This window comes from Convolutriloba macropyga, chromosome 8 (genome assembly GCF_964194025.1).
Source record: "Convolutriloba macropyga chromosome 8, txConMacr16.3, whole genome shotgun sequence".
Lineage (NCBI taxonomy): Eukaryota > Metazoa > Xenacoelomorpha > Acoela > Convolutidae > Convolutriloba > Convolutriloba macropyga.
Genome location: NC_134475.1, coordinates 25,734,702 through 25,760,868, shown reverse-complemented (window position 1 = coordinate 25,760,868; position 26,167 = coordinate 25,734,702). Strand labels below are relative to the sequence as shown.

At 37.3% G+C, this 26,167-nt stretch overlaps 2 protein-coding genes across 4 annotated transcripts in view; both read right to left on the bottom strand.

Moving 5' to 3' along the window:
* Positions 1-26,167, bottom strand: part of LOC142344630 (NADH dehydrogenase [ubiquinone] 1 beta subcomplex subunit 9-like) — a 412,587-nt gene that overhangs the window by 222,281 nt on the left and 164,139 nt on the right. The gene's annotated exons all lie outside the window — the stretch shown is intronic.
* Positions 2,624-21,276, bottom strand: LOC142344037 (alpha-N-acetyl-neuraminyl-2,3-beta-galactosyl-1,3-N-acetyl-galactosaminide alpha-2,6-sialyltransferase-like). Its single transcript, XM_075395499.1, has 3 exons — positions 20,751-21,276; positions 14,474-14,864; positions 2,624-2,896 (listed from the first exon to the last, which is right to left on the bottom strand). The coding sequence occupies exons 1-3, from the start codon at positions 21,227-21,229 to the stop codon at positions 2,690-2,692; spliced, it is 1,077 nt and encodes a 358-aa protein (XP_075251614.1). The 5' UTR covers positions 21,230-21,276; the 3' UTR covers positions 2,624-2,689.

Genomic DNA, 26,167 nt, shown 5'->3' with positions numbered 1-26,167 from the left:
GCTGCTGAAGTCATCCCAAAAGCCAAGGTTGTCAAGTTTGTTTGTAATTTTCACGCATGTGATCCAAGGGACTTAAAAGAGCAGCTAATGCAACCAAGGATTTCAATCATTCTCCTCAATCACAAATGGCAATCAATACACTATGTGATAGAGATCAAATTGAACAGTTGATAATTAAACAAATCATTTGGCAACTCAAAGCATATGAAAGACTTCAATAACTCAGTATCGAACATCAAACTTGTTATAGCCACCAATGAAGTCATCAAAACTAACAACGCACGGGCGGCATCCGAAATTAAGTCAACTAAGGAATCTCGCCCGCAACTAATACCATTCGGTATATAGAGCTCTCACCCAAAAATTATAAGTATAACCGCTTCCGCACTGCAGCTATTATTTTCTCATGAATTATACTGCAATGACGACAGTAGTAACATAGATTCCAAAGAGTTTGAGCCGAGACAATTATCCAGCATTTTGTTCAACGCCAGTCCTTTAAAGCCAGAGAAAAATATCTCCGCAAAAATGAATCAGTCAAACAAGGCAGCCGTATTGCTCCGTTTTCTCTCTTTGTCGGAGAATTTGGCCTAATTCTATCAAATGGCGGTATCAAACAGTTAAATGAGCTGAGTTGTAATTTAAAACATTTAGGCAAAAATCTTATATAAATTAAATTATTTCGTTTGCCCACGGCAAACATAACCTCCAGGATATTAATTATCGCAGGTCAGTTATCTAAGATGGATGCGTCAACCCTAAAAACGATCATCACTGCGTTCAGAAAACTCTTACTGCGTTACGTGACGAAAGTTTTGTGCTGCCATCCTTCAACACATAGGTGACGTCCCAGAAGAAAACACGCATACGGGTCTCCTACCTTTGCGAACTCAGGGGCCGACAATATTGGACCATTGTTACTACGAGTAGGACTACCGAGAAAGATGAGCTTGTTCTTTAGTTTTATAAAAAGTGTGCCATCCATGTTGAAAGCGAAGCGTTCATTGATGCCAGTTGGTGTCTATCGACAGTGGAGACATTTCTCTCCCATTGGGTACACGTGACATGATCTGATGGGATGCTGGTACTAAATCATTTGGAGTGAAAACGATTACCATGAGAACATCAAGAAATGGAATACTTTTAACATCGCCGCCGAAATTGTCGAAAATCAGCACGTGATTGATCGACCAGTCCAACGCACTACACCAAGCTGGGATGCGGGTGCAGCTCGTACATAGATTTAAATGAGTACTTTAAGCATTTCTCGGTACTCACGTCACTTAAGTGAAAAATTTTTGATCAACACATTTTGTCTCGCTGAGCGCGCATTAACGCCCGAAAACGACAATTCAACCAACAATTTGCGTCGACTAAGTTTCTTCTAGGCAACAGTTTTAAGTGCATTCAATCTATTGATAGTAATGACGATTTTGATCATCGAAAGCAGTACGCCATGCCAAGTCTTACGCTAACGCTACTTGAGCCTGCTGGTTTATAGAGCACGTCCCAGGGCTCATCTGACGTTCTAAATGGCAGACGCCTGCCGAGCTACATCATAAGATTGTGATTTGTTCTGTTCAGTTGGAAAGACCAACCATGTGGACTCTACCCTATTGCCTAGATCACTGAACTCCCTTATGGTTCCGACATCGTCGCACACTCCTCCCCCTTAAGCAAGTCAATGGGAACCTTCGTCCTGCCTTTTTTAAATTTAGCACCCCTTCACACAACATTCTCTCATAGGCCGGAAGATGTTACTAAGTACATAAATTGAAGCGAGAAAGTTTAGACAATCAGATTCGAGTATTTAATATACGCAAAAAATGAGTTCTAATTTATATCGGAAGTTCTGATATTGTGGACAATTAGGGAAAACTAATCATTGAACCTATCATATAAGACTTGTTTGTAATTGATGTTTTTTCGTTTTTTTAATATTTCTGAACAGAGTGCAACCGGTTTTGATTTTGAGCATCAACATAGACTGAAACCAAGCAAATGAGCAGAAACTTCAGCTTGCCTTCTAAACCAGATTTTGATTTGAACGTGGCAGATGCGGACACATTGCTTTATGATCATGATGTTCATCTGTATGTACGGTATGAGTTGAGATTTGCCAGCCGCTTACTGCTTTGCAATTACAGACGCATCTACACGATATTCATGTTCCTTAAACTAAAAATAAATGCCCCACATTATACGCTTCTAGTTTTTACAGAGTTGTATCTCCATTTAACAAGTTTTGATTGATATGGTGTGTTAATTTTGCAAATATGCGGACAATTTGTGGACTTCTGCATTTCTTGTCAAAAAAAAGAAAATAGCTCTAAATCAAATCAACAAAATATTGAACTCTAAATTCCAAACGAATTGCACTTAAGCAAACTTTCAAACATGATTTAAACATAACTATGATCCATTATATAGTTAATACCCAAAACAATCAAAACTCTAAATTTGTGTTCTGCATGGATATGTTTCGTGCTCTGATATGGTCAATTCTCGTGAACTCACTGAGCTGATTTCGTTTCCGTTTTGCCCCCCCCCCCCCCAACCAGGTTACAAGTTACAGCGCACGTACACATGTAACACTACATATTAAATCATTTTGTAAGGCTGTGGAGGGTGCAAATAATGATTGGTTTGGGGGAGGGGGCACAATCGGAAAAGATGCAAAATATCATCTTCATAATAATGTTGTTTTTCTCCTCTGAGATGGAATATCCCATGTAGGCGCTCTGAATGTAATGTCTCTGTGATAACTCCAATTGGCGAATAATCGGTGCTCTGTGAAGAACACATGGGACAGTCTATGTTTGGATTCCCCTTGTGACATTGTCATACAACTCTTCAAGCTCCTGCTGTTGTTGGGCGATTTGTCGTCATAATGATACTAAAATTATACACCATCGTACCAGAATACTACGCACACTCAGAGAATTTTCAAAACCGCAAAAATCCAATAATACAACATTTTGCGTTCAAACCATTCTCTAGTAACCAGACAATAGACCTTTTGTTTTTTAAAAAAATTCTAGTATACGGTTTGTACCAAAGAGGGTTCCAAAAAGTTAACCGTTATCAGGGTCAAATTTCCTACCCTTTTACTTACTAACTGTCTGTTTTCGTAAATGTTGCTTCTGAGTTGCCAATATATTTTCTATTTGACAGCTATTCTGGCTATTTACTGACCATTCCAGTTCTTCTCGTTCTTTTTCAAATTCAGACAAATTGATGACAATATTTGATTTACGCATTGGAGCATCATCTTGTTGAAAAATAAACCACTGTACAAGAATTTAAGCACAAAACAAAGCATTTTCGACTATCATGAAATAGTTTTGTTGCTACTTCTGCAACAACAATCATCGTTAACTTGCGGAACTTTACTCAGAACTACACGATTTGTGTTCAATATATTTAATGTTTACCATTTTATTTGTTTGAGCAGGTTCTTGACCGCTGAGTCATGCCCTATATGAACTAATAATGTCTCAGTTTTTGCCCAAGACAATAACCTTTGAGAACAATTCCAACATCTTTCTTGGTACTCAAAAAGTATGTATAGCAGTATCTTGTGAAATGTCACACTAGTTGCTTAGGATGTGTGTTATCTAATGTAATGAGTTCTTTTGCAAAAAGAGATATGACTTTCAGGTAATATTTTTTTCAAATTTTATATGATATTGCATGTCAGCGGTTTTAAGAAAATGTGACCCTTTTCCAGGCGTTTGATGATTTTATATTGATTTACGAGTTTTCGTTTTTGAAACTCAAACACAAAGAGATTGTTCCTCAGTTTCTATATGTCCGTCTTCCTCTTTTAATCTTTCTCATGTTTTTAATTTTTCTGCAATTAGTTCCTCATTATTGACTGCAGGAGTACTAAAAGTTTCTCGTGGGTTGTTGAAACGTCTGCAGAACTGTACCTGAAAAAAATTAGTCAGCTTTTTTTTAAAACTAGTTTGATCTCACCCGCCCTTAGTACTGAATGTGAACGGTCCAATTAGCCGGAAAAAGGTTGCCGTCCCAGATAACAGATACTTGAAAAACCGACATTTTCGAAGACTCAATCAAGACAATGGTGACATTGAAAGGATTGCCAAATTTTTTACACCACATTTTTCTTATGATAAAATTCTATGATTCATTTTGGGAACCAGTCTGTGAAACTACATTAAATAATTCTATGTCATCTAATTTCCCATTACAGTATTTCATTATAAATTACCCAGGTTGAGGTGGCCAGACCGAGATAACCTCTGGTCAGACCATCCTCGAGCGCACACATGTTCTCGGTGCGTTCGAAATACATGGTCCGGAAAAGGCTTCGAGAGCACTTTTGTCTGGACAACGGTCTGGAAATTGTCGGATCAGAGGTCACTCTGGTCTGGGACGGTCTAACTAGAGGCAGTTCTGAGCGCACACTAGACTTATCAGAGGCCGATTTGAACGCACACTAGTCTAATCAGAGGCAGATTCTAGCAACTATTTTAAAGTTTTTTTTGTTTTTTTTTATTGAAAGATGTTGTCTCTGCCAAGAGTCAACAAAAATAGAAAAGTTCTGATTAAAGCCACATCGGGTTTCTGATGGGTCGACCAGAAGCAAGGGGTCCAGCTGATAGTAACTGCCGGTCCCCTCTGGAAACGCTTTGGAAAAACTGTAGATCTAGACCTTATTATGAAAAGCTGTCTAAGTTCATCTATTCAGTCAAAAACGTGAATTACCGGCATACTCATTAATATTTTTTTCTGCACTTGGAATTTCTTTTCTTCAGGTATACTTTTCGAATTGGCTTTTCCTTATTTGAATATATTACAAAATAAAATCAATTTTCATGAAATGAATAGATTATAACAATATTGAAGGATTTGTTAATGTTTAAATCTATTCACTGATCAGACTATTTTGAACGCACTTTATTCAGGTCAGAGGCAACTTCGAGCGCACTTTAGTCTGATCATAGGCAATTTTGAGCGCTATTCAGTCTGATCAGAGGCGGATTCGAGCGCACACTGGTCTGATCAGGGGTGACATTCGAGCGCACCATAGGCTGATCAAAAGAAGTTTTCGAGCTCACACGGAGCTTCGAGCGCACTTTAGTCTGATCAGAGGACAAATCAGTCTGGCTCGGTCTGATCAGAGGGCACTTTTGTTTGGGATGGTCTGATCAGAGGCCATTTCAATCTGGACCGCAACCTGGGTACTGCTTCTCCCATTACGGATATTTACGGTAAGTGAAAAACGTGACATGACGTGACATGACCACTAAGATGCGGAAGTATGATTGACAAGCCCCTTAAAGGGTCATGTATGGAAACTATACTCTAGGGAACCCCTAGGTAAATTTGCCTTAATGGAGGGAGCTAAAGGTCTAACAATGGAGCTAAAGGCGCGGTTTCACCTGCTGATTCAAAATCTGAACCATGCCCTTTGGTCTTTTAGAGCATTGTTTTTGTACCAAAATTTAACAGTTCAATCATGAAAAATTCTAATATGTAGAGATGGTCACCCAGGATGTTAATGTCTTTTTTTGCTTGAATGAAATCTTCCGAAACAACAAGTTAAACCAATAAAGCTTATAATTCTAAAAAAAATTCAGTTCACTTTTGCCTTCCAAAAAACTGATTGAATACTTTGGCATTGATAGAATTGATTTCGAACGTAGTAGCCACTTGACACTTACCTTTACGATTCCAAATATGAGGACATTACAAATTTTTTATCAGTATCGAAAGTCAAAATGGCTACAACCTAGCATACAATTAAAAGGAGCAATTGAGTATGAATAACTACTGTGGCGGCTGAACTGTCTAAATCAATAACCAAATTGAAAAACGCTTCAAGGCCATTTCAAGCATTAAAGCTAGAATAGCATGACAAGCGAAATTCAATGATACATTCTATCGAAGCCATATGGATTTGTTCACTTTGTTCACTTGACACTTACCTTTACGATTCCAAATATGAGGACATTACAAATTTTCTATCAGTATCGAAAGTCAAAATGGCTACAACCTAGCATACAATTAAAAGGAGCAATTGAGTATGAATAACTACTGTGGCGGCTGAACTGTCTAAATCAATATCCAAATTGAAAAACGCTTCAAGGCCATTTCAAGCATTAAAGCTAGAATAGCATGACAAGCGAAATTCAATGATACATTCTATCGAAGCCATATGGATTTGTTCACTTTGTTCAAAACTTATATTTAGTAACTATTATTAGTACGCAAATGTCATACATGAAGTGAAACTCAAACTAGAACTACCTTAACCACCAGCAAAACAATACTACGACTTAACAGTATTTTATCAGATTCTTTGCGATTGGATTGCGAATCAATCTGCTTTGATACAGAATATTCGACAAAACTTCTAAATGGTTAACAAACATCCCATGACATCAAATTTACACTGAAAAAGTAACGTTATGGAAAAGTGCTTACATTTTGTCGACATTTTTTTTACAACCAGCCAACAGTTAAATTTGACATGAAAACTCACGTGACTAGCAGCATAAAAGGAGCTTGAAAAACTGACAAAAATCAGTTGAAACTTGCGAGTTTGGTTATATCAAACTGAAATAAAGTGCGTATTGAAGCACACTTTTCTTGAGCGGTATATTACTTGTTATCTTGTCTTCTTTCTGTAGATCATATTAGTGATTGTACAGTTTTAACTTTACCTTGAATTGTGAAAATAGAATTAACTTTGATATTCTCAAAACTTTCTTTCTGAGGTACGAAGTTCCTAAGTGAGAGAAACTTTGTGCAAAGCATAAAAGTCAGTTTCTCTTAATGGTTTTAACAAAGCCCAGCATAGTTCACAAATTGCGTTTTTGAGTTATTGAGTTCGCTGAGAAGCACAAAGTTAGAATTTGGTTACATTTGTTGTTACAAGTTTGATTATCGGGAAAAAGTCTACGAAAATATTAGGAAATCGGAGACTGAAATTATTTGCCCTAACCAGTAGCTAGAACAGTTATCTAAAGCTGGACATAAGGGATTTTGCAATTTCGAATAATGAATTGAGTTCCTAACAAAAACTCGACAAAAAATTTGATTGTTTCAATTTGAATTTTTTTGTCATTCTGAGAGAAAAAAGTTTGATAGACAGCAAAGCTGAACAGTTAGTTATCAGGAGTAGTTAGACAACAAGCAATTCAACGGTAATATACAGTATAGCGGATATTATATTTTACAACAGTTTACAAAAGTTAACAGCAAAAAAGCAATATCAGGACAGATTTGAAACTGCTGAAACGAAGTGGGCGGTGTAAAAGTTTCCTGGACTTTGATAGGAGAGCAGCCGTTACATTTGGTCCACCGACCCGGACAGTGGAAGGCAAACTGTTGTCCAGTCTGATGAATAGAGTGCCAAAGGCATCCCCCAAAGAGAATCAAACAAATCAACAGCACCAAGCCTGCGAGGCGAACAGAAGAGTAGAATTCAACAAAGGAACTGAAGTGCGAACCCTTCCCAAAGGCAATAAGCAAAATAAGTGCAAACAGCAACCAGTAATTTCAAGCACAACCAGCAGAGAGGAGCTTCAATCAACAGCTCACAGATACGACAAGAATTTCCAAGAATTAGTGGAAGAAGTTAGCACTAAACGAAGGCTTGACTACAAAATAATTGAAGATTCAGATCGACGCATCAAACTAAAGGTCCTCTATCAACGGACTGTTCACCTCCTAGAGGAAGAAACAACCAAGCCACTGCCGTGTCGAAACAAGCTTGCACCCTACCCAACAAGTTTCGCTGACGAACATCTGAAGGAGGCAAGGAAGTGCAAGGCAAGTATGGACTATCATTCGCTTGCATATAAAATCAAAGGCAGGCAGTCAATAATGAGTGCAGAGCAAAGCAACACAACTCGAGCAGTTAACGACAGCGAGAGTAACAACAACTACCCAACGGACAACCCAGTTGCTCAAACAGTGCAAAATGTAGCAACAGCAACTGGCCAAAAGACGGAGAATGTTTGGGAAACATCTTCAGCCAAGCAAAGGCGCGAGGATAGGATGAAAGAATTCGATATCGAATTGGAAACCAACATGCGACTGAAACAAGCACGGTTTGAGTGGAGGAGGCAGGTGCTAGAAATGCAAATGAAGGAACTGGAAACCAAGCATCAACTAATGGAGGAAGAGCGTGAGCTAGAGCGCAAAGTGCAGAGAACGGCCTTAGAGACTGATGATGTCCGTTCCAAATAAACTAGTGCTCGAGACAAATCAGCCTTCAAGTGGACCTTAAAGTAGAATGATGTCTCAGACTGGGCCAGTAGAATCGACCACCTTCTAAAGCCAGATCGATCAAGAGCTCGCTTCGAAGCAAACCCTGAAGTGAACAGGCAGAGTTACTTCTCACGATATTGCTGTTCACGAGACCGTTCCTCGTGCATTGAAGACCGAGAAGTTTCCCCTAGATCTGGTCTACAATACAACACTGGTTACTCAGGTAGCAGTGGTCTACCAAAACTGAAGATGAACAACTTCGAAGGAAACACTCTCGAGTCAGTCTCATTGCTACAGTGGATCAACGTCCAATACCAGTCTCAGAGAAGATGAGTCATCTGAAGATTCTACTGACAGGCAGGGCAAGGTCAGCAATCTCTCAAATGGGTTATTCCGGACAGTTCTATGGTGCTGCATGGAGAATTCTGGAGAGGAAGTTTGGAAGGCCTCATGAGATCATTGAAGCAAAACTGGAGAGTCTTCACGAAGCAAATCAGGTGAAACCTCACAACTCAACAGGTCTGCTCAGTTTCTCAGTTAGTGTTTCAAACTTTGTGAATGTTTTCAAAGAGTACAAGCACATTGGTAATCTGCAATCAAGCTCGACAATGTATATGGCACTAGATAAATCACCTCAAGTTCTCAAAGAGAAGTGGTGGTTCTATGTTGATGATAAAGAAGAAGATTGGCCTGGTATGATCAAGTTTAAAAACTAGATATCTAGGATAGAACTTGTGCACGAAGAGTTTTCAGTTTTCAAGGGAGAGCGAAGAGAAGAAGACCGAAGAGGCACAAATGGAGACAAACGGTCCTCAAAAACGTCGAACTTCAGTGCTAGTTCGAACGTGAAAGAAGCCAAGGAAGTGCAAAGTGATCAATGCCCACAAGCTGATGGCACTCATAAAGTTTGGAACTGTCCAATAATCAGGACTATGAGTGCAAATGATCGGTATGCAGCAGTGAGGAAGCATTGCTTATGTTTCGGATGTCTCAGCAAAGGACATGCAATCAAAGATTGTAAAGTCAATGCGTGCGGCATCAATGGAGCATCAAAAAGAACAACTGATTGCTACATTAAGAAAACCAAACTGGCGAAGGCAATCACGCTGTCAACGTGAGCGCAGCAACAATCAACCAAGTTACAACGTAGTTACGAAGCTACAAGCTTTCTTCAGATAGTTCCTGTCTCAATACAGAGCGGTGGCAACAGTCTGAACACATATGCTTTCCTCGAAAGTGGATCAACGGTTTCTTTCATAAATCAAAGTGTGCAAGGAAAGATACAAGCCCAAGGCACCGATGTGACGCTCAACATAGCAGGCATACACGGAACAAAGGATCTGAAGACAGAAAAGGTTCTCCTCAAAATAAAGAGACATTCAAAATGTGCATTCAATCAAAGCGTTTGCACACCCGTCAATCTCCTTGGGATACATAAACTACAACTACAGCAAGCTGGAGCAAAAAGCCTCAATCACTTGAGCGTTCTACCCAACAGAAGCTTCAACTTGATGGAAGTTGGCGTCATCTTCAATTTGATGGAAGTTGGCAACTTGGTCAAGATAATTATGAGCTACAACGCCCACTGGAACACAATATAGGAACACCTGGTGAACTTTTCGCCGTTTTAACAGAGCTAGGATGGGTAGTCAGTGACGTGCAAGAGAGGACGAAATGTTTGTCATTTCGCCTTCACTGAAGATGCGAAAGTTGTTGAGAATATCCAAACCTAGTGGGAAAAAGGAACCTATGCTTGCAAAATCAACGCCGTCAGTCAGTCAATGAAGGAGATGCATGCTCAAAAGATGCTAAAAATTACGACGAAGTTTACCGTCGAGCAATACGAAGCGGGAATGCTGTGGAGTGAACCAGAGCCAAACCTACCAAACAACTACAGCTCAGCCTTGGTTCAGCTTTACTCACTGGAGCGAAGATTCTAATGGGAGCCAAACCTGAAGAGTCTGTATCAACAGTCAACAGATACATGTAAAAAAGGGATTCGTAAAGATATTGGACGAGTCCAAAGTGAAAAACCCCTCCGAGAAAGAATGGTATTTGCCCCACCATCCAGTACTAAACCCGAACAAGCCTGGCAAAGTAAGACGAGTTTGCAATGCCGCATCAAAATACAAGAAAGTTTGCCTGAATGACCAGCTACTAGCGGAACCTGATCTGCTACATGGCTTGATTGGAACAGTTTTCAGATTCCGTGAAGGACAAATAGCCCTGACAGCTGACATCGAATCGATGTTTCTACAAATGCAAGTTCCCGAACAGGATAGAAGGTGTTTGAGGTTCTTATGGCGTCCAAGGACTGACAAATCTGCTTAGATATACGAATACCAGCGTCATGTATATGGAGCTAAAAGTTCTCCATCTTGTGCAAACTATGCTCTCAAGCGAGTGGTACTCGACAATGATGAAATGTATCCAATTGCAGCAAAAGCAATACGAAACAACTTCTATATGGATGATTTAATCAAATCACTAGAAACTCCGGAAGAAGCACTTGAAGTCTTCAATCAACTACAATTTTTTCTCTCACAACATGGATTTGAACTGAAGAAGTGGATAAGCAACAACGATGCAGTTACCGAAGCAATCCCAGAAGAATTGAAGTCAACCAGCAACATAACACGTAGCAAGTCGAAGTGGAACCCAATACGGAGGGATCTTTAGTGCTAGGACTACATTGGACTGTTGTTGATGATAGTCTTCAAGTATAAAGAGGTACCAACAAAGAAGTTGAAACACCTATAACCCAGAGGAAGATTCTATCACTGGTTTCTTCATTATTCGACCCGATCGGATTGTTTTCTCCGTTCAGTGTTCACATGAGACGACTTCTGAAAGGCATCTGGACTATGAATCGACAACATTGGGACAGCGAAGTGGAGCCTGGTGAAGAAGAATAATTCCTGAAATGGAAAGAACAACTTCCAATAGTGACTGAAACAAGCATCGACAGAAGTTACTTCAACAGAGAGAGGGATAAAACCGAACTTCATGTGTTTGCTGACTCATCTGAAGACACGATGTGTGCGGTTGACAATCTACGTTGGCAACCAAAAAAATGCTCAGCTGACATAGCATTGGTCATAGGGAAAAGCCGAGTGGCACCGGTGAGGTATCTTTCAAGACCTCGATTGTAATTGCAAGCGGCAGTCATGGCAGTGAGGTTGAAGGAACAGATAGTCAGGGAAAATGAACTGAAGATGAAAAGTTGCAGTTTATGGTCAGACTCAATTACAGTATTGCAGTGGATACATAGTTCTCATCGTAAGCAACAAGTGTTTGTGGCCAATCGAGTAGCTGAGATACTGGATACAACTGATGTTTCACAGTGAAAACATGTGAGCGGTATCAACAACCCAGCGGACATTGTGCACCAGCGCAATCAACATTGAGGAACTCAAGTGTAGTGAGCGGATCATTGGGCCGGCCTGGTTGAAGCGACTAGAAAGTGAATGGCCAGAGCAAGTGAACCTAATCTTGGTCTCACATGAAGAGAATATACCCTCATCACTCTTCATGATACAGACTGAAAAAAAACTGTTATTCAGTGGGAACAATTCAGTATTTTTAACAATCTAGTAAATACGGTGGCATACCTATAGCGAGCATTGAGCAAACACAGACCAGCAACCACTGTAGTCAGCAATGATTAAAGAGAAAAAGCAAAAGCAATCATCTTCAAGTTACTACAGCAAGAACAGTTTGGTGAAGAGATGAAATCTCTGAAGTCTGAAGAAGAAATTCCAAAAAGCAGCCACATCCTACAATTGTCAGCCTGCTTAGATGAAGGAGGACTTATTCCAGCCAAAGGCAGAATAGGCAAAAGTCAATTATTCTTGCGAAACGAGCACAAAGACAATCAACACGAAGGCCTTGAGCATGTAAGAAACATTGATGAGCAAAAGATGTGGATCCTATGCATAAAACACGCCTTAAGATCAATCAAGAACAAGTGTGTTACCTGTAGAAAAGGTAGAGCACATACGATAGCACCAGTAATGGCAGATCTGCCCGAAGAGCGGTTAGATGCTTCAACAGTCTTTACAAATGTTGGAGTTGACTACTTTGGCCCTTTCATTATGAGGTTTGGGCGAAGGAACGAGAAACGACGGTGTTGTCTGTTCACATGTCTAACTATGAGAGTGGTGCATATAGAAGTTGTACACAAATAGTTGTCTCAATGCAATTAGGAGAAGAAGCAAACCAAGTACAATCATCAGTGACAACGGGACAAATTTTTTTGGAGCTGAAAGAGAGTTTGCAGAGTATGTCCCGGCATGGAACAAAGAAGGGATCGAAGAACATCTAATTCTACGAGGAATCAGATGAAAGTTTAACCCAACCGCAGCACCACAATGGGAGTGGTCTGTGAGAAATTGCAAGAAAGCAATTTATGCAGTGTTGTGGAACAAATCAGTCACCGAGGACAATCTTTCAACTACAATGTGTATTGCGGAGCAGACACTGAACGCAAGACTGTTGACTCCAGTCAGTTCAGATGTTAAAGAATTAGAAGCATTGGCTCCCAATCACTTATTGCTAGGCAACAGGAACGTTTGCTTACCTTATCTGCCATACTCAGGCGAATTTGTTGATCATTGAAAGCTCTTTCGACAAACTCAAGCTTATGCAAATCTCATATTGGACAGATTTCGTAAAGAACATCTGCCAATTCTGAACAATCGGCAAAAATGAGCGTAGATGTTACAACCTAGGTCAAGAAATGGAGACCATCGATGTGTTTGACGGTGCGATTCGATAAGCGATAGTTCAAACGAACGACAGAGTGTACAAGAGACCAGTAGTAAAGCTCGCCCCGGTACTACCTACAAGAGATGTTTCCCCGCTGAAACACATGGCGGGCGATTTGGCGGCTGAGCTTAGTAACTCATAAACCAAATTGTATAGCCCTTCAAGGCCATTTGAATCATTAAAGCTAGAATAGCATGACAAGCGAAATTTAATGATATATTCTATCAAAGCCATATGGAATTGTTCACTTTGTTCAACACTTATATTCAGTAATTATTAATAGTACGGAATTGTCATACATGAAGTGAAACTCAAACTCGAACTACCTTAACCAACAGCCAAACAATACTACGACTTAACAGTTTTACATCAGACTCTTTGCGATTGGATTGCGAATCAACCTGTTTTGGATACAGAATATTCGACAAAACTTCTACATGGGTAACAAACTTCCCATGACATCAAATTTACACTGCAAAAGTGACGTTATGGAAAAGTGTTCACATTCTTTCGACGTTCTTATCTACAACCAATCAACAGTTCAATTTGACATGAAAACTCACGTGAACGGCAGCATAAAAGGAGCTTGAAAAACTACCAAAAATCAGTTGAAATTTGAAATTTTGGTGATATTAAACTGACATACAGTGCGTTTTGAAGTCATTTTCTTTAGCGGAAAATTAATTTTTATTGTGTCTTGCTTCTGTAGATCATATTAGTGATTGTACAGTTTTAACTTTACTTTAACTTGTGAAAAGAGCATTAACTTTGATATTCTCAAAACTTTCTTTCTGAGGAACGAAATTCCTAAGTAAGAGAAACTTTGTTCAACTCATAAAAGTTAGTTTCTCTTACTAGATTTAACGAAGCCTAGCATAGCTCACAAATTGCGTTTTTGAGCAATTGAGTGCGCTGAGAAGTGTCCGATAATAATAAGAAATCGAAGACGGAAATTATTTGCCCTAACCAGTAGCTAAAACAGTTATCTAGAGCTGGACATAGGGGATTTTGCAATTTCGAATAATGAATTGAGTTATTAACAAAAGCTCGACAAAAAATTTGATTGTTTCAGTTTCAATTATTTCGTCATTCTGAGAGAAACAAGTTTGTTAAACAACAAAACTGAACAATTAGTTATCAGGAGTAGTTGAACGACAATTAATGCAACGGTAATCTACAGTAAAGTGGATAATACAGTTCACAAAAGTTAACTGCAAAAACACAATATCCGGACAGATTTGAAACCGCTGAAACGAACTGGGCGGTGTAAAGTTTTCCTTGACTTTGATAGGAGAGCAGTCGTTACAACGATAGTCCGCTTTTGCGTAAATACTTAAAATACAAAATAGGAAACCAGTTATGAAGTGAGGCAATTTTCTTGAAAATTTTGTAGCGGTAGACACCTTAAATGGATCTTGATAATCAATGAATCTGTTAATTGATATTCTGCTACAAAACAAACCTTTGTATGGGAATACTTCGGATTTTTACAATGGCTCTCATTCATGACTCCATACAAAACCACTTTCTCACAGGTATTCAATGCTGCAACCACGGTGTAAAATCCTGTACTGTACCAAATCTTAGTCATCGTAGAAAATGTTTTGTTGCCCACAGAAGCGGCAAAAATCTTCTGGAAATATCCTTTGGTCACTCCCTCTGGATTCACGAATAATTTTATTTTGTTACCCAGTCTTCTTTTCATATGCTGCGCATACACGTACACTTTTCCAAAGGGTGGCCGCACTTTGTGTTTCATGCCCCAAAGTATGTAAGTAACGTTCTGCAATAGTTCTTGACGGACCATTGCGTATCGCTTCGAAAGGTTAGGCAAAGAACTGTGTGCTACAAACCTAAAACGGTTAAACGTCCAATCAGTAGAAAGAAATGCGTTCAGAGTTCGGCATTACCTGACAAAATTGGTACCCAATTTATTTCATCATTTGATAGCCTAATAGAACCTTCTCCTATGAATCAAATCATGGCCTGTACTGAATAATCTGCATCGAGACATAGATCAATTAAATGCATGAGACTAATTGGTACTTGTTTACAACTGTTTAATTTTTCTTAAATCCGAAAAAAAATTGTATTATGTTGTAATTGGGCGTCCCAGAATTTATTCAAGGAGCTTATCTAACGATTTTTCTTAAGAAGTTTGATCAGTATATTGCCCAACTCTTACCAGACACACTAGCATTCAGTTTTGAAAAAAATTAACACAGTAGATTAGTTTTACCACACATTGGCTTACAGTTTCCTGGTGTTCTCGATATAGCGTCGATGACGCTATGCAATTGAAGGCAACTGGATGATCTGGGTGGTTATATATGTTATTCGATTTACACGCGGGTCTACACTATCCAATTCAGAACTTTTAATCCCAAAAAATGATCAAGATTAGGCTGACATCGATCTTTATTTAATAGATTTTGTAAATGTTCAACTGGTATCTGTCAACATAATTTAAAGTAAAAAAGTGAAACAGAGTGATTTCAACAAAAAGGTTTTAAATACCGTTGGTAAGTCATTGGTTAACTACAAAAAAACTAAATTAAGAAAAACGAGGACGGTTTCCTATGTATTGTATTCGACAAACATTTTCATGCATGCTTTTCTTGTTTATGAATTAAGTAAACAACATTCTGCTGATATCTGTAAAACTAATATTAAAAAAAATTTTAGCCAGCAAATTGCCGGAAAATAATCACCCCTGACCACACTTAACAATAGTGGGCAGCTACAGAAAAAAATTGAGACATCCTAATGTTTTCTAAGTGATAAAAAAGTGTTTTTAATTTGCCCGCAGATCCATTAGATTCGATAAATACTATCAATTTAGCCTCTAAAAAAGAGGACAATGTGCTTAACACCGATACCAGTTACCAGCATTCTCTAAAGCACTCGATAACTCAACGCAGTCAATCAACTTTATATACCATAAATCTTAGTGCCCAGATTTTCTTTTTGACAGTGAATATCTTTGCATAAAATTGCTTAAATTGTAAATTTTAAATTGTGTTCAGTTCAAAAGGTGAGTGAAATAAGTCAGAGATCAGTCGTGAAAGTTGTGAAACAAAAAATGTGATTAAAATGTAAAAGAAATTAGAAAACAGATAGCAGGACAAGTCCTGAACTACACTTCAAAGTCAGGCAGCGCCCAATTACAACTTCAAAAAAAAGCCGTTGAGTGGCGGACGGTTGCTAATAAAACTATACAAAAAATAATACAAGAAGTAGTTGCCAGTGAATTGAGTTACAGATTAGCTGTTGAAAACTATTGCTCGGTGAACACATTTTCAGATGATCGGAGTTAACGGATAATACAATCTTGCTTTTGAAAAACCTTCTTTAAAATGCCAAGATCCTTAATCAGTTCTTACGCTGTTTAAGAAAACAAAACCACTCGTTTCCATTTTTCTTGAAAGAAATGTAACCAATTGCATTTTGTTTCATGTACATAATTTGTTTCTTTTTCAATTGTATGAACACATTTTAAAAAATACAATTTGAGTTTTATTAATCAGAGCTGTTGCCATTTGTGAAATAATGCTAGAAAACTTTATTTCTAAACTTTAAACGCGTCAAAAGCTCATCAAATGGAACTGTTTTCCTAATTAACATGCATGTGGGAAAAGAAGACTATTGAAACATAGTTGACCATAGCCAACTATCGTACTTGATGCAACTAATGCGTTTGTTTATGCAGATTTTGGGATCAATTTTCGGTTAGTTTTCCACTGCTTTTTCATTATTTTTGTAGACATAATTTGTTACTTAGTCATTGACACTAATAAAGCTCACTGGAGTCCAGCAAGTAATCTTGGTTCTGCAGGAGAGACCGAATAACTAAATTGTAAGAAGTTGCAAGTCGAATGGCTAACTTGTAAATTTTTTGCCAGTTCGTTCTGGTTGAACTCAAACTTTAATTTTAATGGTTACTCAATTCAATATTCAATCATTTACCTCAGAAAGCGCGTGGAAATTAGTTGCTCAGTTTGGATAACATATGACAATGCGGCCTAAAGTGGCACAATGGTTATTTATCATTTTTATCAACTCATGAGGTTTTTTTGCAATTCAGTTAATAAATAGTAGATCTTAATTAGCTTTTTCAAAAAGTTCTCAAAAGTTTGTATCTTTTTGTTGTTGATTTGTTTCAAAATCAATGTCAGCACTCTCAAAATGATTTGATGACCCTTCTTTTTTATACCGTTTTTTATTTTGTAGTTTCAAATCACACTTTTCCAGGTTTTATATTTGTTAGACATCTGTTTATATCTGTTTATACTTAACAACGGTTTTTTTTGTTTTGTTTATGCAACAACATAAGCAAAATTTCATCTTGTAACAACTTATACTCTAACAACTTATGTAGGAATATATATTTTAAGTCGAAGGTTTAACTTGTACGAACCCTGTGAGTTGAATGGTTAACTTGTAAGAATTTGTAAGTCAAATGCTTAACTTGTAAGAACTTGTAAGTTTTTCGAAGAAAAACTTGCCAGGCGATGCATCGCCTTGTAAGAACTTGCGAGAAATTTGCAAGTTCTTACAAGTTAACTATTTGATTTTGACCCGGGTGATGGAACAACATAGTATACATTACCCAAATTGCCCTCCTTGCTCGGTGAAAACATTGTTCAAAGGGGATGTGCAAAAAATCAAAAAGTTTTCTGAGAAGTAAATTATGTTAAGAAGACTTAAAGAGACTTTTATTTTTCAACAGAATTCTTTTTGAAATTTGTTTATTTTATAATTGGTACTGATATCTGTTTTTAAGAACTATTTGTTCATTTTTCTGTTTCATTAGTTGAAGGTAAACCAGGCAGCATTAATTTTTTTTTAAAAAAAAAGAAAAGTCACGTTGTTTTGGTGAAGTTGAATACATTTATGCGAGTGAGAAGTTTTTCATCTCTGATTAACATGTAACGCGCCAATCAGTAGCACATATGATACATTAAAAATGAAACTATTTAAGCTAAAAGTTGATTCAGTAAAATCCGTTGATTCGTTGGGACGGTTTTGTCTGGGCTAACTATGCATAGCCTGGGAAGGTTTTATCTGGAATTGTTAACTAATCCTTTGTCACAACGCTGCTTAGAATTTTTTCTCCTGGAGTGTTTCGTCTAGCTAGGAATGTCATATTGGCAACCTAATGGATTGTTATTTTCTACATTTTTTGAAATATTTCTGGTATTTTCCTTCAATTTATAAAACAATTAATTTAAGCGTCAAATCTGCAAAAGACTTCAAACGAACAGGTCTCGGCAAATACAGCAAAATTCAACGCAACTTTTAGAAAGACGGGAAGACATTCATTATTGCCAGACAGAAAAAAAATTACCTAATACCGTCTGGCAGTGAAAATTAAAATGCATATATATTGACCGATAAAATTTTAAAAAACAACAGATTGTGTTAACTCGGCCCAGCCTGGAAGCATGACCTGATTAGTTTCGCGATGTCTTAACTAAAACTGTTCTTTTAAAATATTTTTGAAATCTTTTCCAGGCTAAGACAAAAATACTATAAAAAGTCCTTGGCATTTTTAGTCGCACAGACACCCCACACCCCCCCCCCCTGTTTTTTAGTGACTACCGCATTCGAACAAAACTAATTTCTGCACATTTGCACTCTATTGTAATTAAAAAATCACAGCTTATGTTTAAATATGCCTTCTAAATCTTACACCTTAACTTGAGTTTCAGAGCATTTCAGTTTTCAATCAGGATAAATTAATAGTTAAACCCAAATTCACTTAGGAATCATTGAACCTCAAGAATATTTCGTGGTTTTTATGTGGTTTATCTCTATCATGATTATATCGAGGTTTTTGAGTTCATTCTGGATAAATGATCCTGTGAAAAAAGCTATTACGCCGAAATAAAGTTCGTTCGTACTTTTTTGGCTTATAACTGGTAATTACTATAGCAGTATACAAGCTTTAAATTCAAGCTAGCTTGTAGATAGGGTGACCGGACAATAGATCGAAAGGACAACAGATCGAAAACCGAAAAATTGGGACAATAGATCGAAAATCATCCTCTATTCTTATTGGCTGAAATTAAGCATTATTTGCGAGCTGCAATATAATTACCACTGTATGGCCATGCCTCGCGAGCCATGGCCATGGCGCAAGCGAAAATGGCAGACGTACCATTGTTTTCCGATTGGCTGATTGCTCAACAAATTCTCATTGCTCAACATATTTTAGAATAGGATATGCGTTTTAACAAAAAATTTCTCAGAAATCGCGATAAGCCGAAATAGAATAATTATATTTTTTTGGGGGGGGGGAACTGGTCTCACATTGGGTTGTGATAGATTCATATCAAGTCCCACGGGCCGCTGAGGCATGGCCATGGCCCGCGAGGCATTGCCAGATGCGGTAAAAATATGATCTAACATTCGGCTATGTCCAATTTAGGCTAATTGAACGCATAGAGGTACAGTGTTTCGAATTTCTCGACCAATCACATTCGTTGACATTTCTACATTTTGGTACGTCTATTTGCTATGACGTCACCCATGGCCATGCCTTGGCGGCCCGTGGCACTTCATATGAATCTATCACAACCGAACAAAATATCACAATAGAACATGTTATATGCAGTTAATAAATAAGCGCTTGAATTTGATTAGCCAATACGCAACTTGAATTATTTAATTTTCGATCTATTGTCCCAATTTTTGCTTTCGATCTGTTGGCTTTCGATCTATTGTCCTAGCACCTGTTGATAGTTAGTTACCATAAAGCCCGCTTACTTTTAGCGTTAGATTTTCTAAGCAACTTAGATGTTACAAGTACGCTCACGGAATACCTGTACGCCACACGTATTAACACCTACAAAAGGAAAAAAGTTCATATAAAAAACTAAACAAAACTAGACGCTGAAGATTTAAACATCAAATATCGAGATACTTTTTTTCAGATACATTAAAATATTTCAAACACTCAAAATAAGACGCAAAACCGTATGAGTAATTTTTTTTATAATCAAATCACATGAAAAGCAAACCCACCTGCAGTAGATGAGCATTTGTTTTTCAAGCACTAAATTTTACTCAAAAATCAGGACCAGTTTAAATTGGGACAAGTACACAGTACTGACCATCCAGAAAAAAAACGAAATTTCTTTAGACTGAGCTCCGCCTGATTTGTTCCACCAACAACCTCCAGGCTTACGTTCGCGACTGTGAGCGGTTTAGTGGTTTTAATAGCAAGAAGACGTGCGTTTTTTTCGCAGGAGCAAAAAAATGTGGAGCATGATGATTACTAATGTTTGAATGAATAAATACTATGAGAAAAAACTAATGAGAAAATTACTTTTGAAAATTACTAATGAGAAAAGAATAATTGCAGTAGTTCACAAATTCGAAAGTATTACTGGCTTTTCACCCCCATCCTGTAGAGTACTTATCAAGGCAGGTACAACCAAGCCATTTAAGAGACTGTACTGTTTATATCTCTCTTAATATTTTCAATATTTAATTAACTGGTTATAATTTCACATGTGTCTACAGATGGAAGAAAAAGTTTTGAAGAAACATGCTACTTTAACTGATTGTTTGATACATGATTTGATATGAATTTTAGTGACGTGCAGACCACTGAAAGAACATCGGATGAACACCTACAATGAGAAAGAGTTAATATAGCCTACTAAACAAAACTAGGTGTCAAAAAGTCAAATACCAGTTTAGCATTTTTTAGATACTCAAAATAAGATTCAAACCTATGAGTAATTTTTGTGCCTACGTCTTCCTCGAATCCCTGAGTGCCGTGATGGTTGATTCTCCAGACACAGTCATGTCCATCGATCTCCATTCCTGAGTTTGATCCAATCAACACACCTGCTCCCATCACGACAGCACAGGTGTCGCAGTGGTCCACAAAGTGCACTGAAGAGTTGTGAACACTCACAAACTCTCTCATCCCATCATGCGCCCAATTCCAATCAAGAATCTTAGACAGGTGAGAGGGCCATGTATGGTTCCTTGCAATAACTTTTGACTGGCCTCTTTTTCCATAATTTTTGGAGCACGTTAAGTTGCACTTTGTAAATCCAGTTCGAGATAGGTCAAAATTAATGAAGGGTTTTGGTAATATTCCAATATAGCGCATTTGATTGCCATAGATGTGAACAATTACTAAAGAAATGACAGCAGCACATCCGATCATTAGAGGCGTCGGTGAATTTATTTTATAGCCCATGTTAATTGGGCTCTTCAAACAGCCAATAGAGGAGGTCTGGAAACTTTTCACCTAAAAACACAAATTTGAGACTCTTCTGCGTAATCATTAGTATCCGGTTAATCTATTTAATTGAAAGTATAGGTTATGTGACTATTTGAAGTCACTAACTTCTGTCGCTTATCTGGAACCGCGCAGTGGTCCGAGAAATTGACTCAGAAATTTGAAGTGACTTCCGCAGAGTCACGTAACCATGCTCAAAACACTCACTTGCACAATATAAAATGCCGAATGTCTGCAGTTCCAGAAGTTAAAATGTCAGAAGTTGACATCCATTGACTTTCGTCTTTTTAAAACATGTGCGTTTCGTTTTCGAAATTCCGGCTCCACATCTCAAATCCCTTCTGTTTCTTGATAAACACCGGAAATGCTCAGTGACTTCAAGCAGAGTTGCTAAAAAATCTCAAAGCTTTCAAAGCTTAAAATAACGAAAGTTCATGGAAGTCAAATTCTGGCTAATCGTATAGGAATTTGTGGCACTGCGCAGACTTTCAGCATTATAAAATGTGCGAATGGGTGTTTTAATCCAATCGGAAAGCTTTAAATTGATGAGATAGAAAAAAAATTGCTTCAAAATGATGGCGAAAAGCTGCTTTCATCAGATAACAATGGAACATTTTGCAGCCTAATTTATATAACAAAAAAGTAACAGATAGCGCAATGCTCAAAATTGTGTCCGTTTTTTCAACTATCACTAAATACGATGAAGACGTTCTCAAAAAATGCAATTATAGCGTTCATTCTACACTGTGCAAAAGAAAAGTTCTCTTTGAAGCTCGTTTAAAAAACCCGCGGAAAGGCTATTCTATGTTTGACTATTGATCTAGTAACCATATAAAAGTTTTTAGTAAGAGAATGAAATCTTAACTTGCTCATAGAATTTTTTCCAACCCGTTTCCAAAAAGATAAGTTACCGCAGATTTTCTAAATATAAGAAATATAATTGAATAAAATTTGTATTTTAATTAAAATTTGTTTAATTTGTTTTAATTAATTTTAATTAAAATTTGTAATTACGTGTACCTCCTTTAAATTTTGAACAGCCTAGCCACCCAGTATGCTACACAATTCAATCACGCTGAATATTGTTTTAAGAAACTAAATAGCTGGCGAAAACTGGTTTGTGGAAAAACAAGAGATCCATGAACATAAAATTTGGTCAATATTCAAAAGAGCAATTTCCAATTTTTGTGCTCCAACCCCAAATTTTGGGGTACTAGACGTTCAAGCTAGGGGAACCCATTTTTTGTTAGTACGCCTGTAGCCAATCGATGTTTCCGTGTAGAGCAATGAAACTGGTATGAGTGAAAAGCGCTGACGAGGACCGAAAAAATCTGCGATTCATTTAATAACTCAGAAAAAGGCACTGTTTTTCTCGCATACAGTTTTTGTCCAAAACCGATAAACACATCGCAATGTGTCTGAAAAGTTATGTAAATTAACTGTTTTTGACGTTAGTGTGTGTGTGTGTGTGTGTGTGTGTGTGTGTGTGTGTGTGTGTGGGGAGGGGGGGGGGGGGTGTACATAAGTGCGGGTTCATATAAATGAGTATACCAAAGTTGTTAAAATGAGAAAAATTATCAACGCGGCGTCTTTCCAAATGCTATGTATGGATATTTTTTGGTGATGAATGTGTAAATACTGCCTTGATTATTGAACTTTTTTTATAATTTTTCTGCCCTATTTTCTATTGTTTTAAATGCCCGCTGTATTCAGTGGAAGTACAATCAATTCGAATTCAATGAAACATTTTTTATGGGAGAAAAAATTATGGGAACCAAGCGCTGTGAACTCTTTGTTGACAACATGGTGGCATTTTTTATCCTAACCAATTTTTTCTCCTGTTTTTCCAGTTTTGTTTTTTTTTCAAACGTAGATCGACCGCATTTTTCGGTGGTGCCATAAGTGGATGGATGAGACCAAGACCGTGAAGGTCGCCAGTTTCCGCCCCAAATTTTTTACATTGGCTTCAAATCGTGTGACAAATATCTGAAAATCCGGCCATTTAGGGAGCACGACGGTTTTTCTCTTTATACAGATATGAATCTTTAAACGTTCAAAAATATCCAACATTGGTTGATTAAGAGCTTCATAATTATAGCTGGGGATATTATCGGCTTTCTCTTGGTTTTTTGCGACTCGATGTTGATTATTGTTTGTCTTGAGATTTTTTTGCCGGAAAAACTCTATGTTCAAACGGCGTTTTGACGCAAAAACGAACGTGATTAAAAATGCTGTAAGGACTAATTTTGCGCTAGAAAAGCATCTTGTTCTTGTGGTGCGTTGGGTAAATATCTTTTTGGTTTTCAAAAATGTTTTCTGAGGGAATGGAGCATGTAGATAAACAATTTTATCCCGTTTTGGTCCACTTTGCTCTTGTCCACTACTTGTCAACTTTGATTCTTTTAGTTTGGTTTTTTGTGCGAACATTTTTTTATCTACGCTGCATTAATGTATAACCCTCTGGAATTAATAATATAATGTTTTCGTGAACCAAATAATGCGTTTCAGGTGACAAATCTCAAATATGAAAACATTTTTGATTTTTTTTTTCAATTGTTTTGTGTATTTGGATATTTGAGAGGACTTTTAGAAAAAACCAGTCTATATGGCAACATCACATCATTAACTCATGCATTGAACGCTTTTTTGGCGCGATGAAATTTTGATTTGAAAAATTGTGCACATACCAATCCGATTATCGTGCCGTTTGCTGTTCGGGTATTAATAATAGAAAATGACATTTGGCTCATCGTCAATGATTTCAGTTAGGTGCTGTTTCTAATCACTGAATCGCTTCAAATTCAGAGAAAATTTGCTTCATGGTTGATGTTGGGACCATACTTAGACAGTTTTCAAGAAAAATGTACTATTATTTCGAATCCATAATATCTTATTTGATTTTTCAGTTAGAACAAGAAAAGATGGCAATGCTTTTGCTGAGTCTCAAACGCTAAATGTTGAAAAGTCCCAATCACAATTACTTCACGATCACTTCAAATCTGCCTTTTGTTCATCCTTTCAAACAATTTTGACTCAAATGTGTAGTTTACTCCCAATGGAGCAAGTTTTTTTGTTCAATCTGTCAGTCATGTTATTACTTTCAAATGAGACACGAGATTGGAAGTCTAGCCCAGCTTGTCAAAACATACAATGCTCCAAAATTTTCAATTTCAATATTTTCAATCTTTTTTGGTTCCGAATTATAATTTTTTTGGAAAGCAAACACTATATCACAAAAAAATAAATATGAAGACTAGAAACAATATAACTACAGTTAAAAATCGATCACTTTTATTTCCGAGAGAAACCAACCCGGGTTGAGACCGAATGGTTAACTTGTCAGAACTTGCAAGATTTTGCAAAAAATGGTTAACTTGTAAGAACTTGCAAGTCGAATGGCTAACTTGTAAAGACTTGTAAGTCGAATGGTTAACTTGCAAGAACTTGCAAGACGAATGGCTAACCTGTAAGTTTCTTGCAAGTTTGTTCCGGTCGAGCACAACTCTTATTGTTTAATTCAATTTAACATTCAGTCATTTACCGTAGAAGGCGACTGGGAGTTAGTTGCTCTGTTTGGATAACATAATACAATTCGACCTAAGTAGACAAAATGGTTACTTTTGAGTTTTATGAATTCGATAGAGATTCTTTTGCGACTCCATTAAAAAACAGTAGATATCAATTAGATTCCTCGCGATTGCTTTTGTAATAATGTTCCCAAATTATTGACTTTGAATGAATTTTCAAATCCATATGTCAGCATATTCTCAAAATAATTTAAGGGCCCTTCATTGGTATATCCCTTTTTATTTCAATTCACACTTTTCCAGATTCTACATTTTCCAAACATCCGTTTCCTTTCATGTCTTGCAACGTTTTTTTACGGTTTAGTGTGTGTGTATGTGTGTGCGCGCTTGTTTGTGCGTGGTGAGTGTGTAGTAGTGTTTGGTGTGTGTGTGTGTGTGTGTGTGTGTGTGTGTGTGTGTGTGTGCGAATGGTTAACTTGTAAGAACTTGTAAGTCGAATGGTTAACTTGTAAGAATTTGAAAGCTTTTGGAAGAAAAACTTGCAAGGCGATGCATCGCCTCGTAAGAACTTGCAAGAAACTTACAAGTTCTTACAAGTTAACCATTCGGCCTCGACCCGGGAAATGCAAGCGCTATAACTGTTGATATTTCTTCAGTATCATCTCGCAGGGATCTTAACAATTCTATACAAATTAGCAATTGATGATTCGTTTTTTCTTGCTCTACCAGCAGTGATCTACAGCGGAACATTCCATTTATTGGCATTTTATAGAAACCTATAAAATAGAAATTTTTCCATTGAAAAGGAACTCAGGATTCCAATAACCATATTTTCAAAGGTCCATATTCATTGCCTCCAACATTTTTTTATGAAGTTCTTCTGCATTAAACGGGTTTCCGATTTCCAGAATGCTATTTTTGCAATCAATATGCTATTTTTGCAATCAAGTGTGATTTCTTAAACTGAATGTTGTTTTATATTTAAACTAAATTCTGCGAAAAATAATGGGGATTATTTCAAAATCGCAAGATATTTTGAAGAAAATACCAAGTTACAATTTATAGAAAAAAATTGAAAAAATGAAAATAACAGTTTTATCTTCTGAAAAAATCTGAAAATCTTTTCGTATTTTTTAAGAGTCCTATCTACCATTTTTCAATTGACAAATTGAAACTAATACCTTTTCTCGACAGCAGAAAAACTACTTAGCTTTGTTTCAAAAACACATTGTGTTTATTAGTTTTTTCTATCCGTATGACAGTTTAAGTATTTCCTTGCGATTGGATTTTTCACAGTGAAATAGCAAGACTTCATTAGGCTGTTTTACTTTTCCTTAACCATATTGTTGAAACATTTCCTCAATCAACT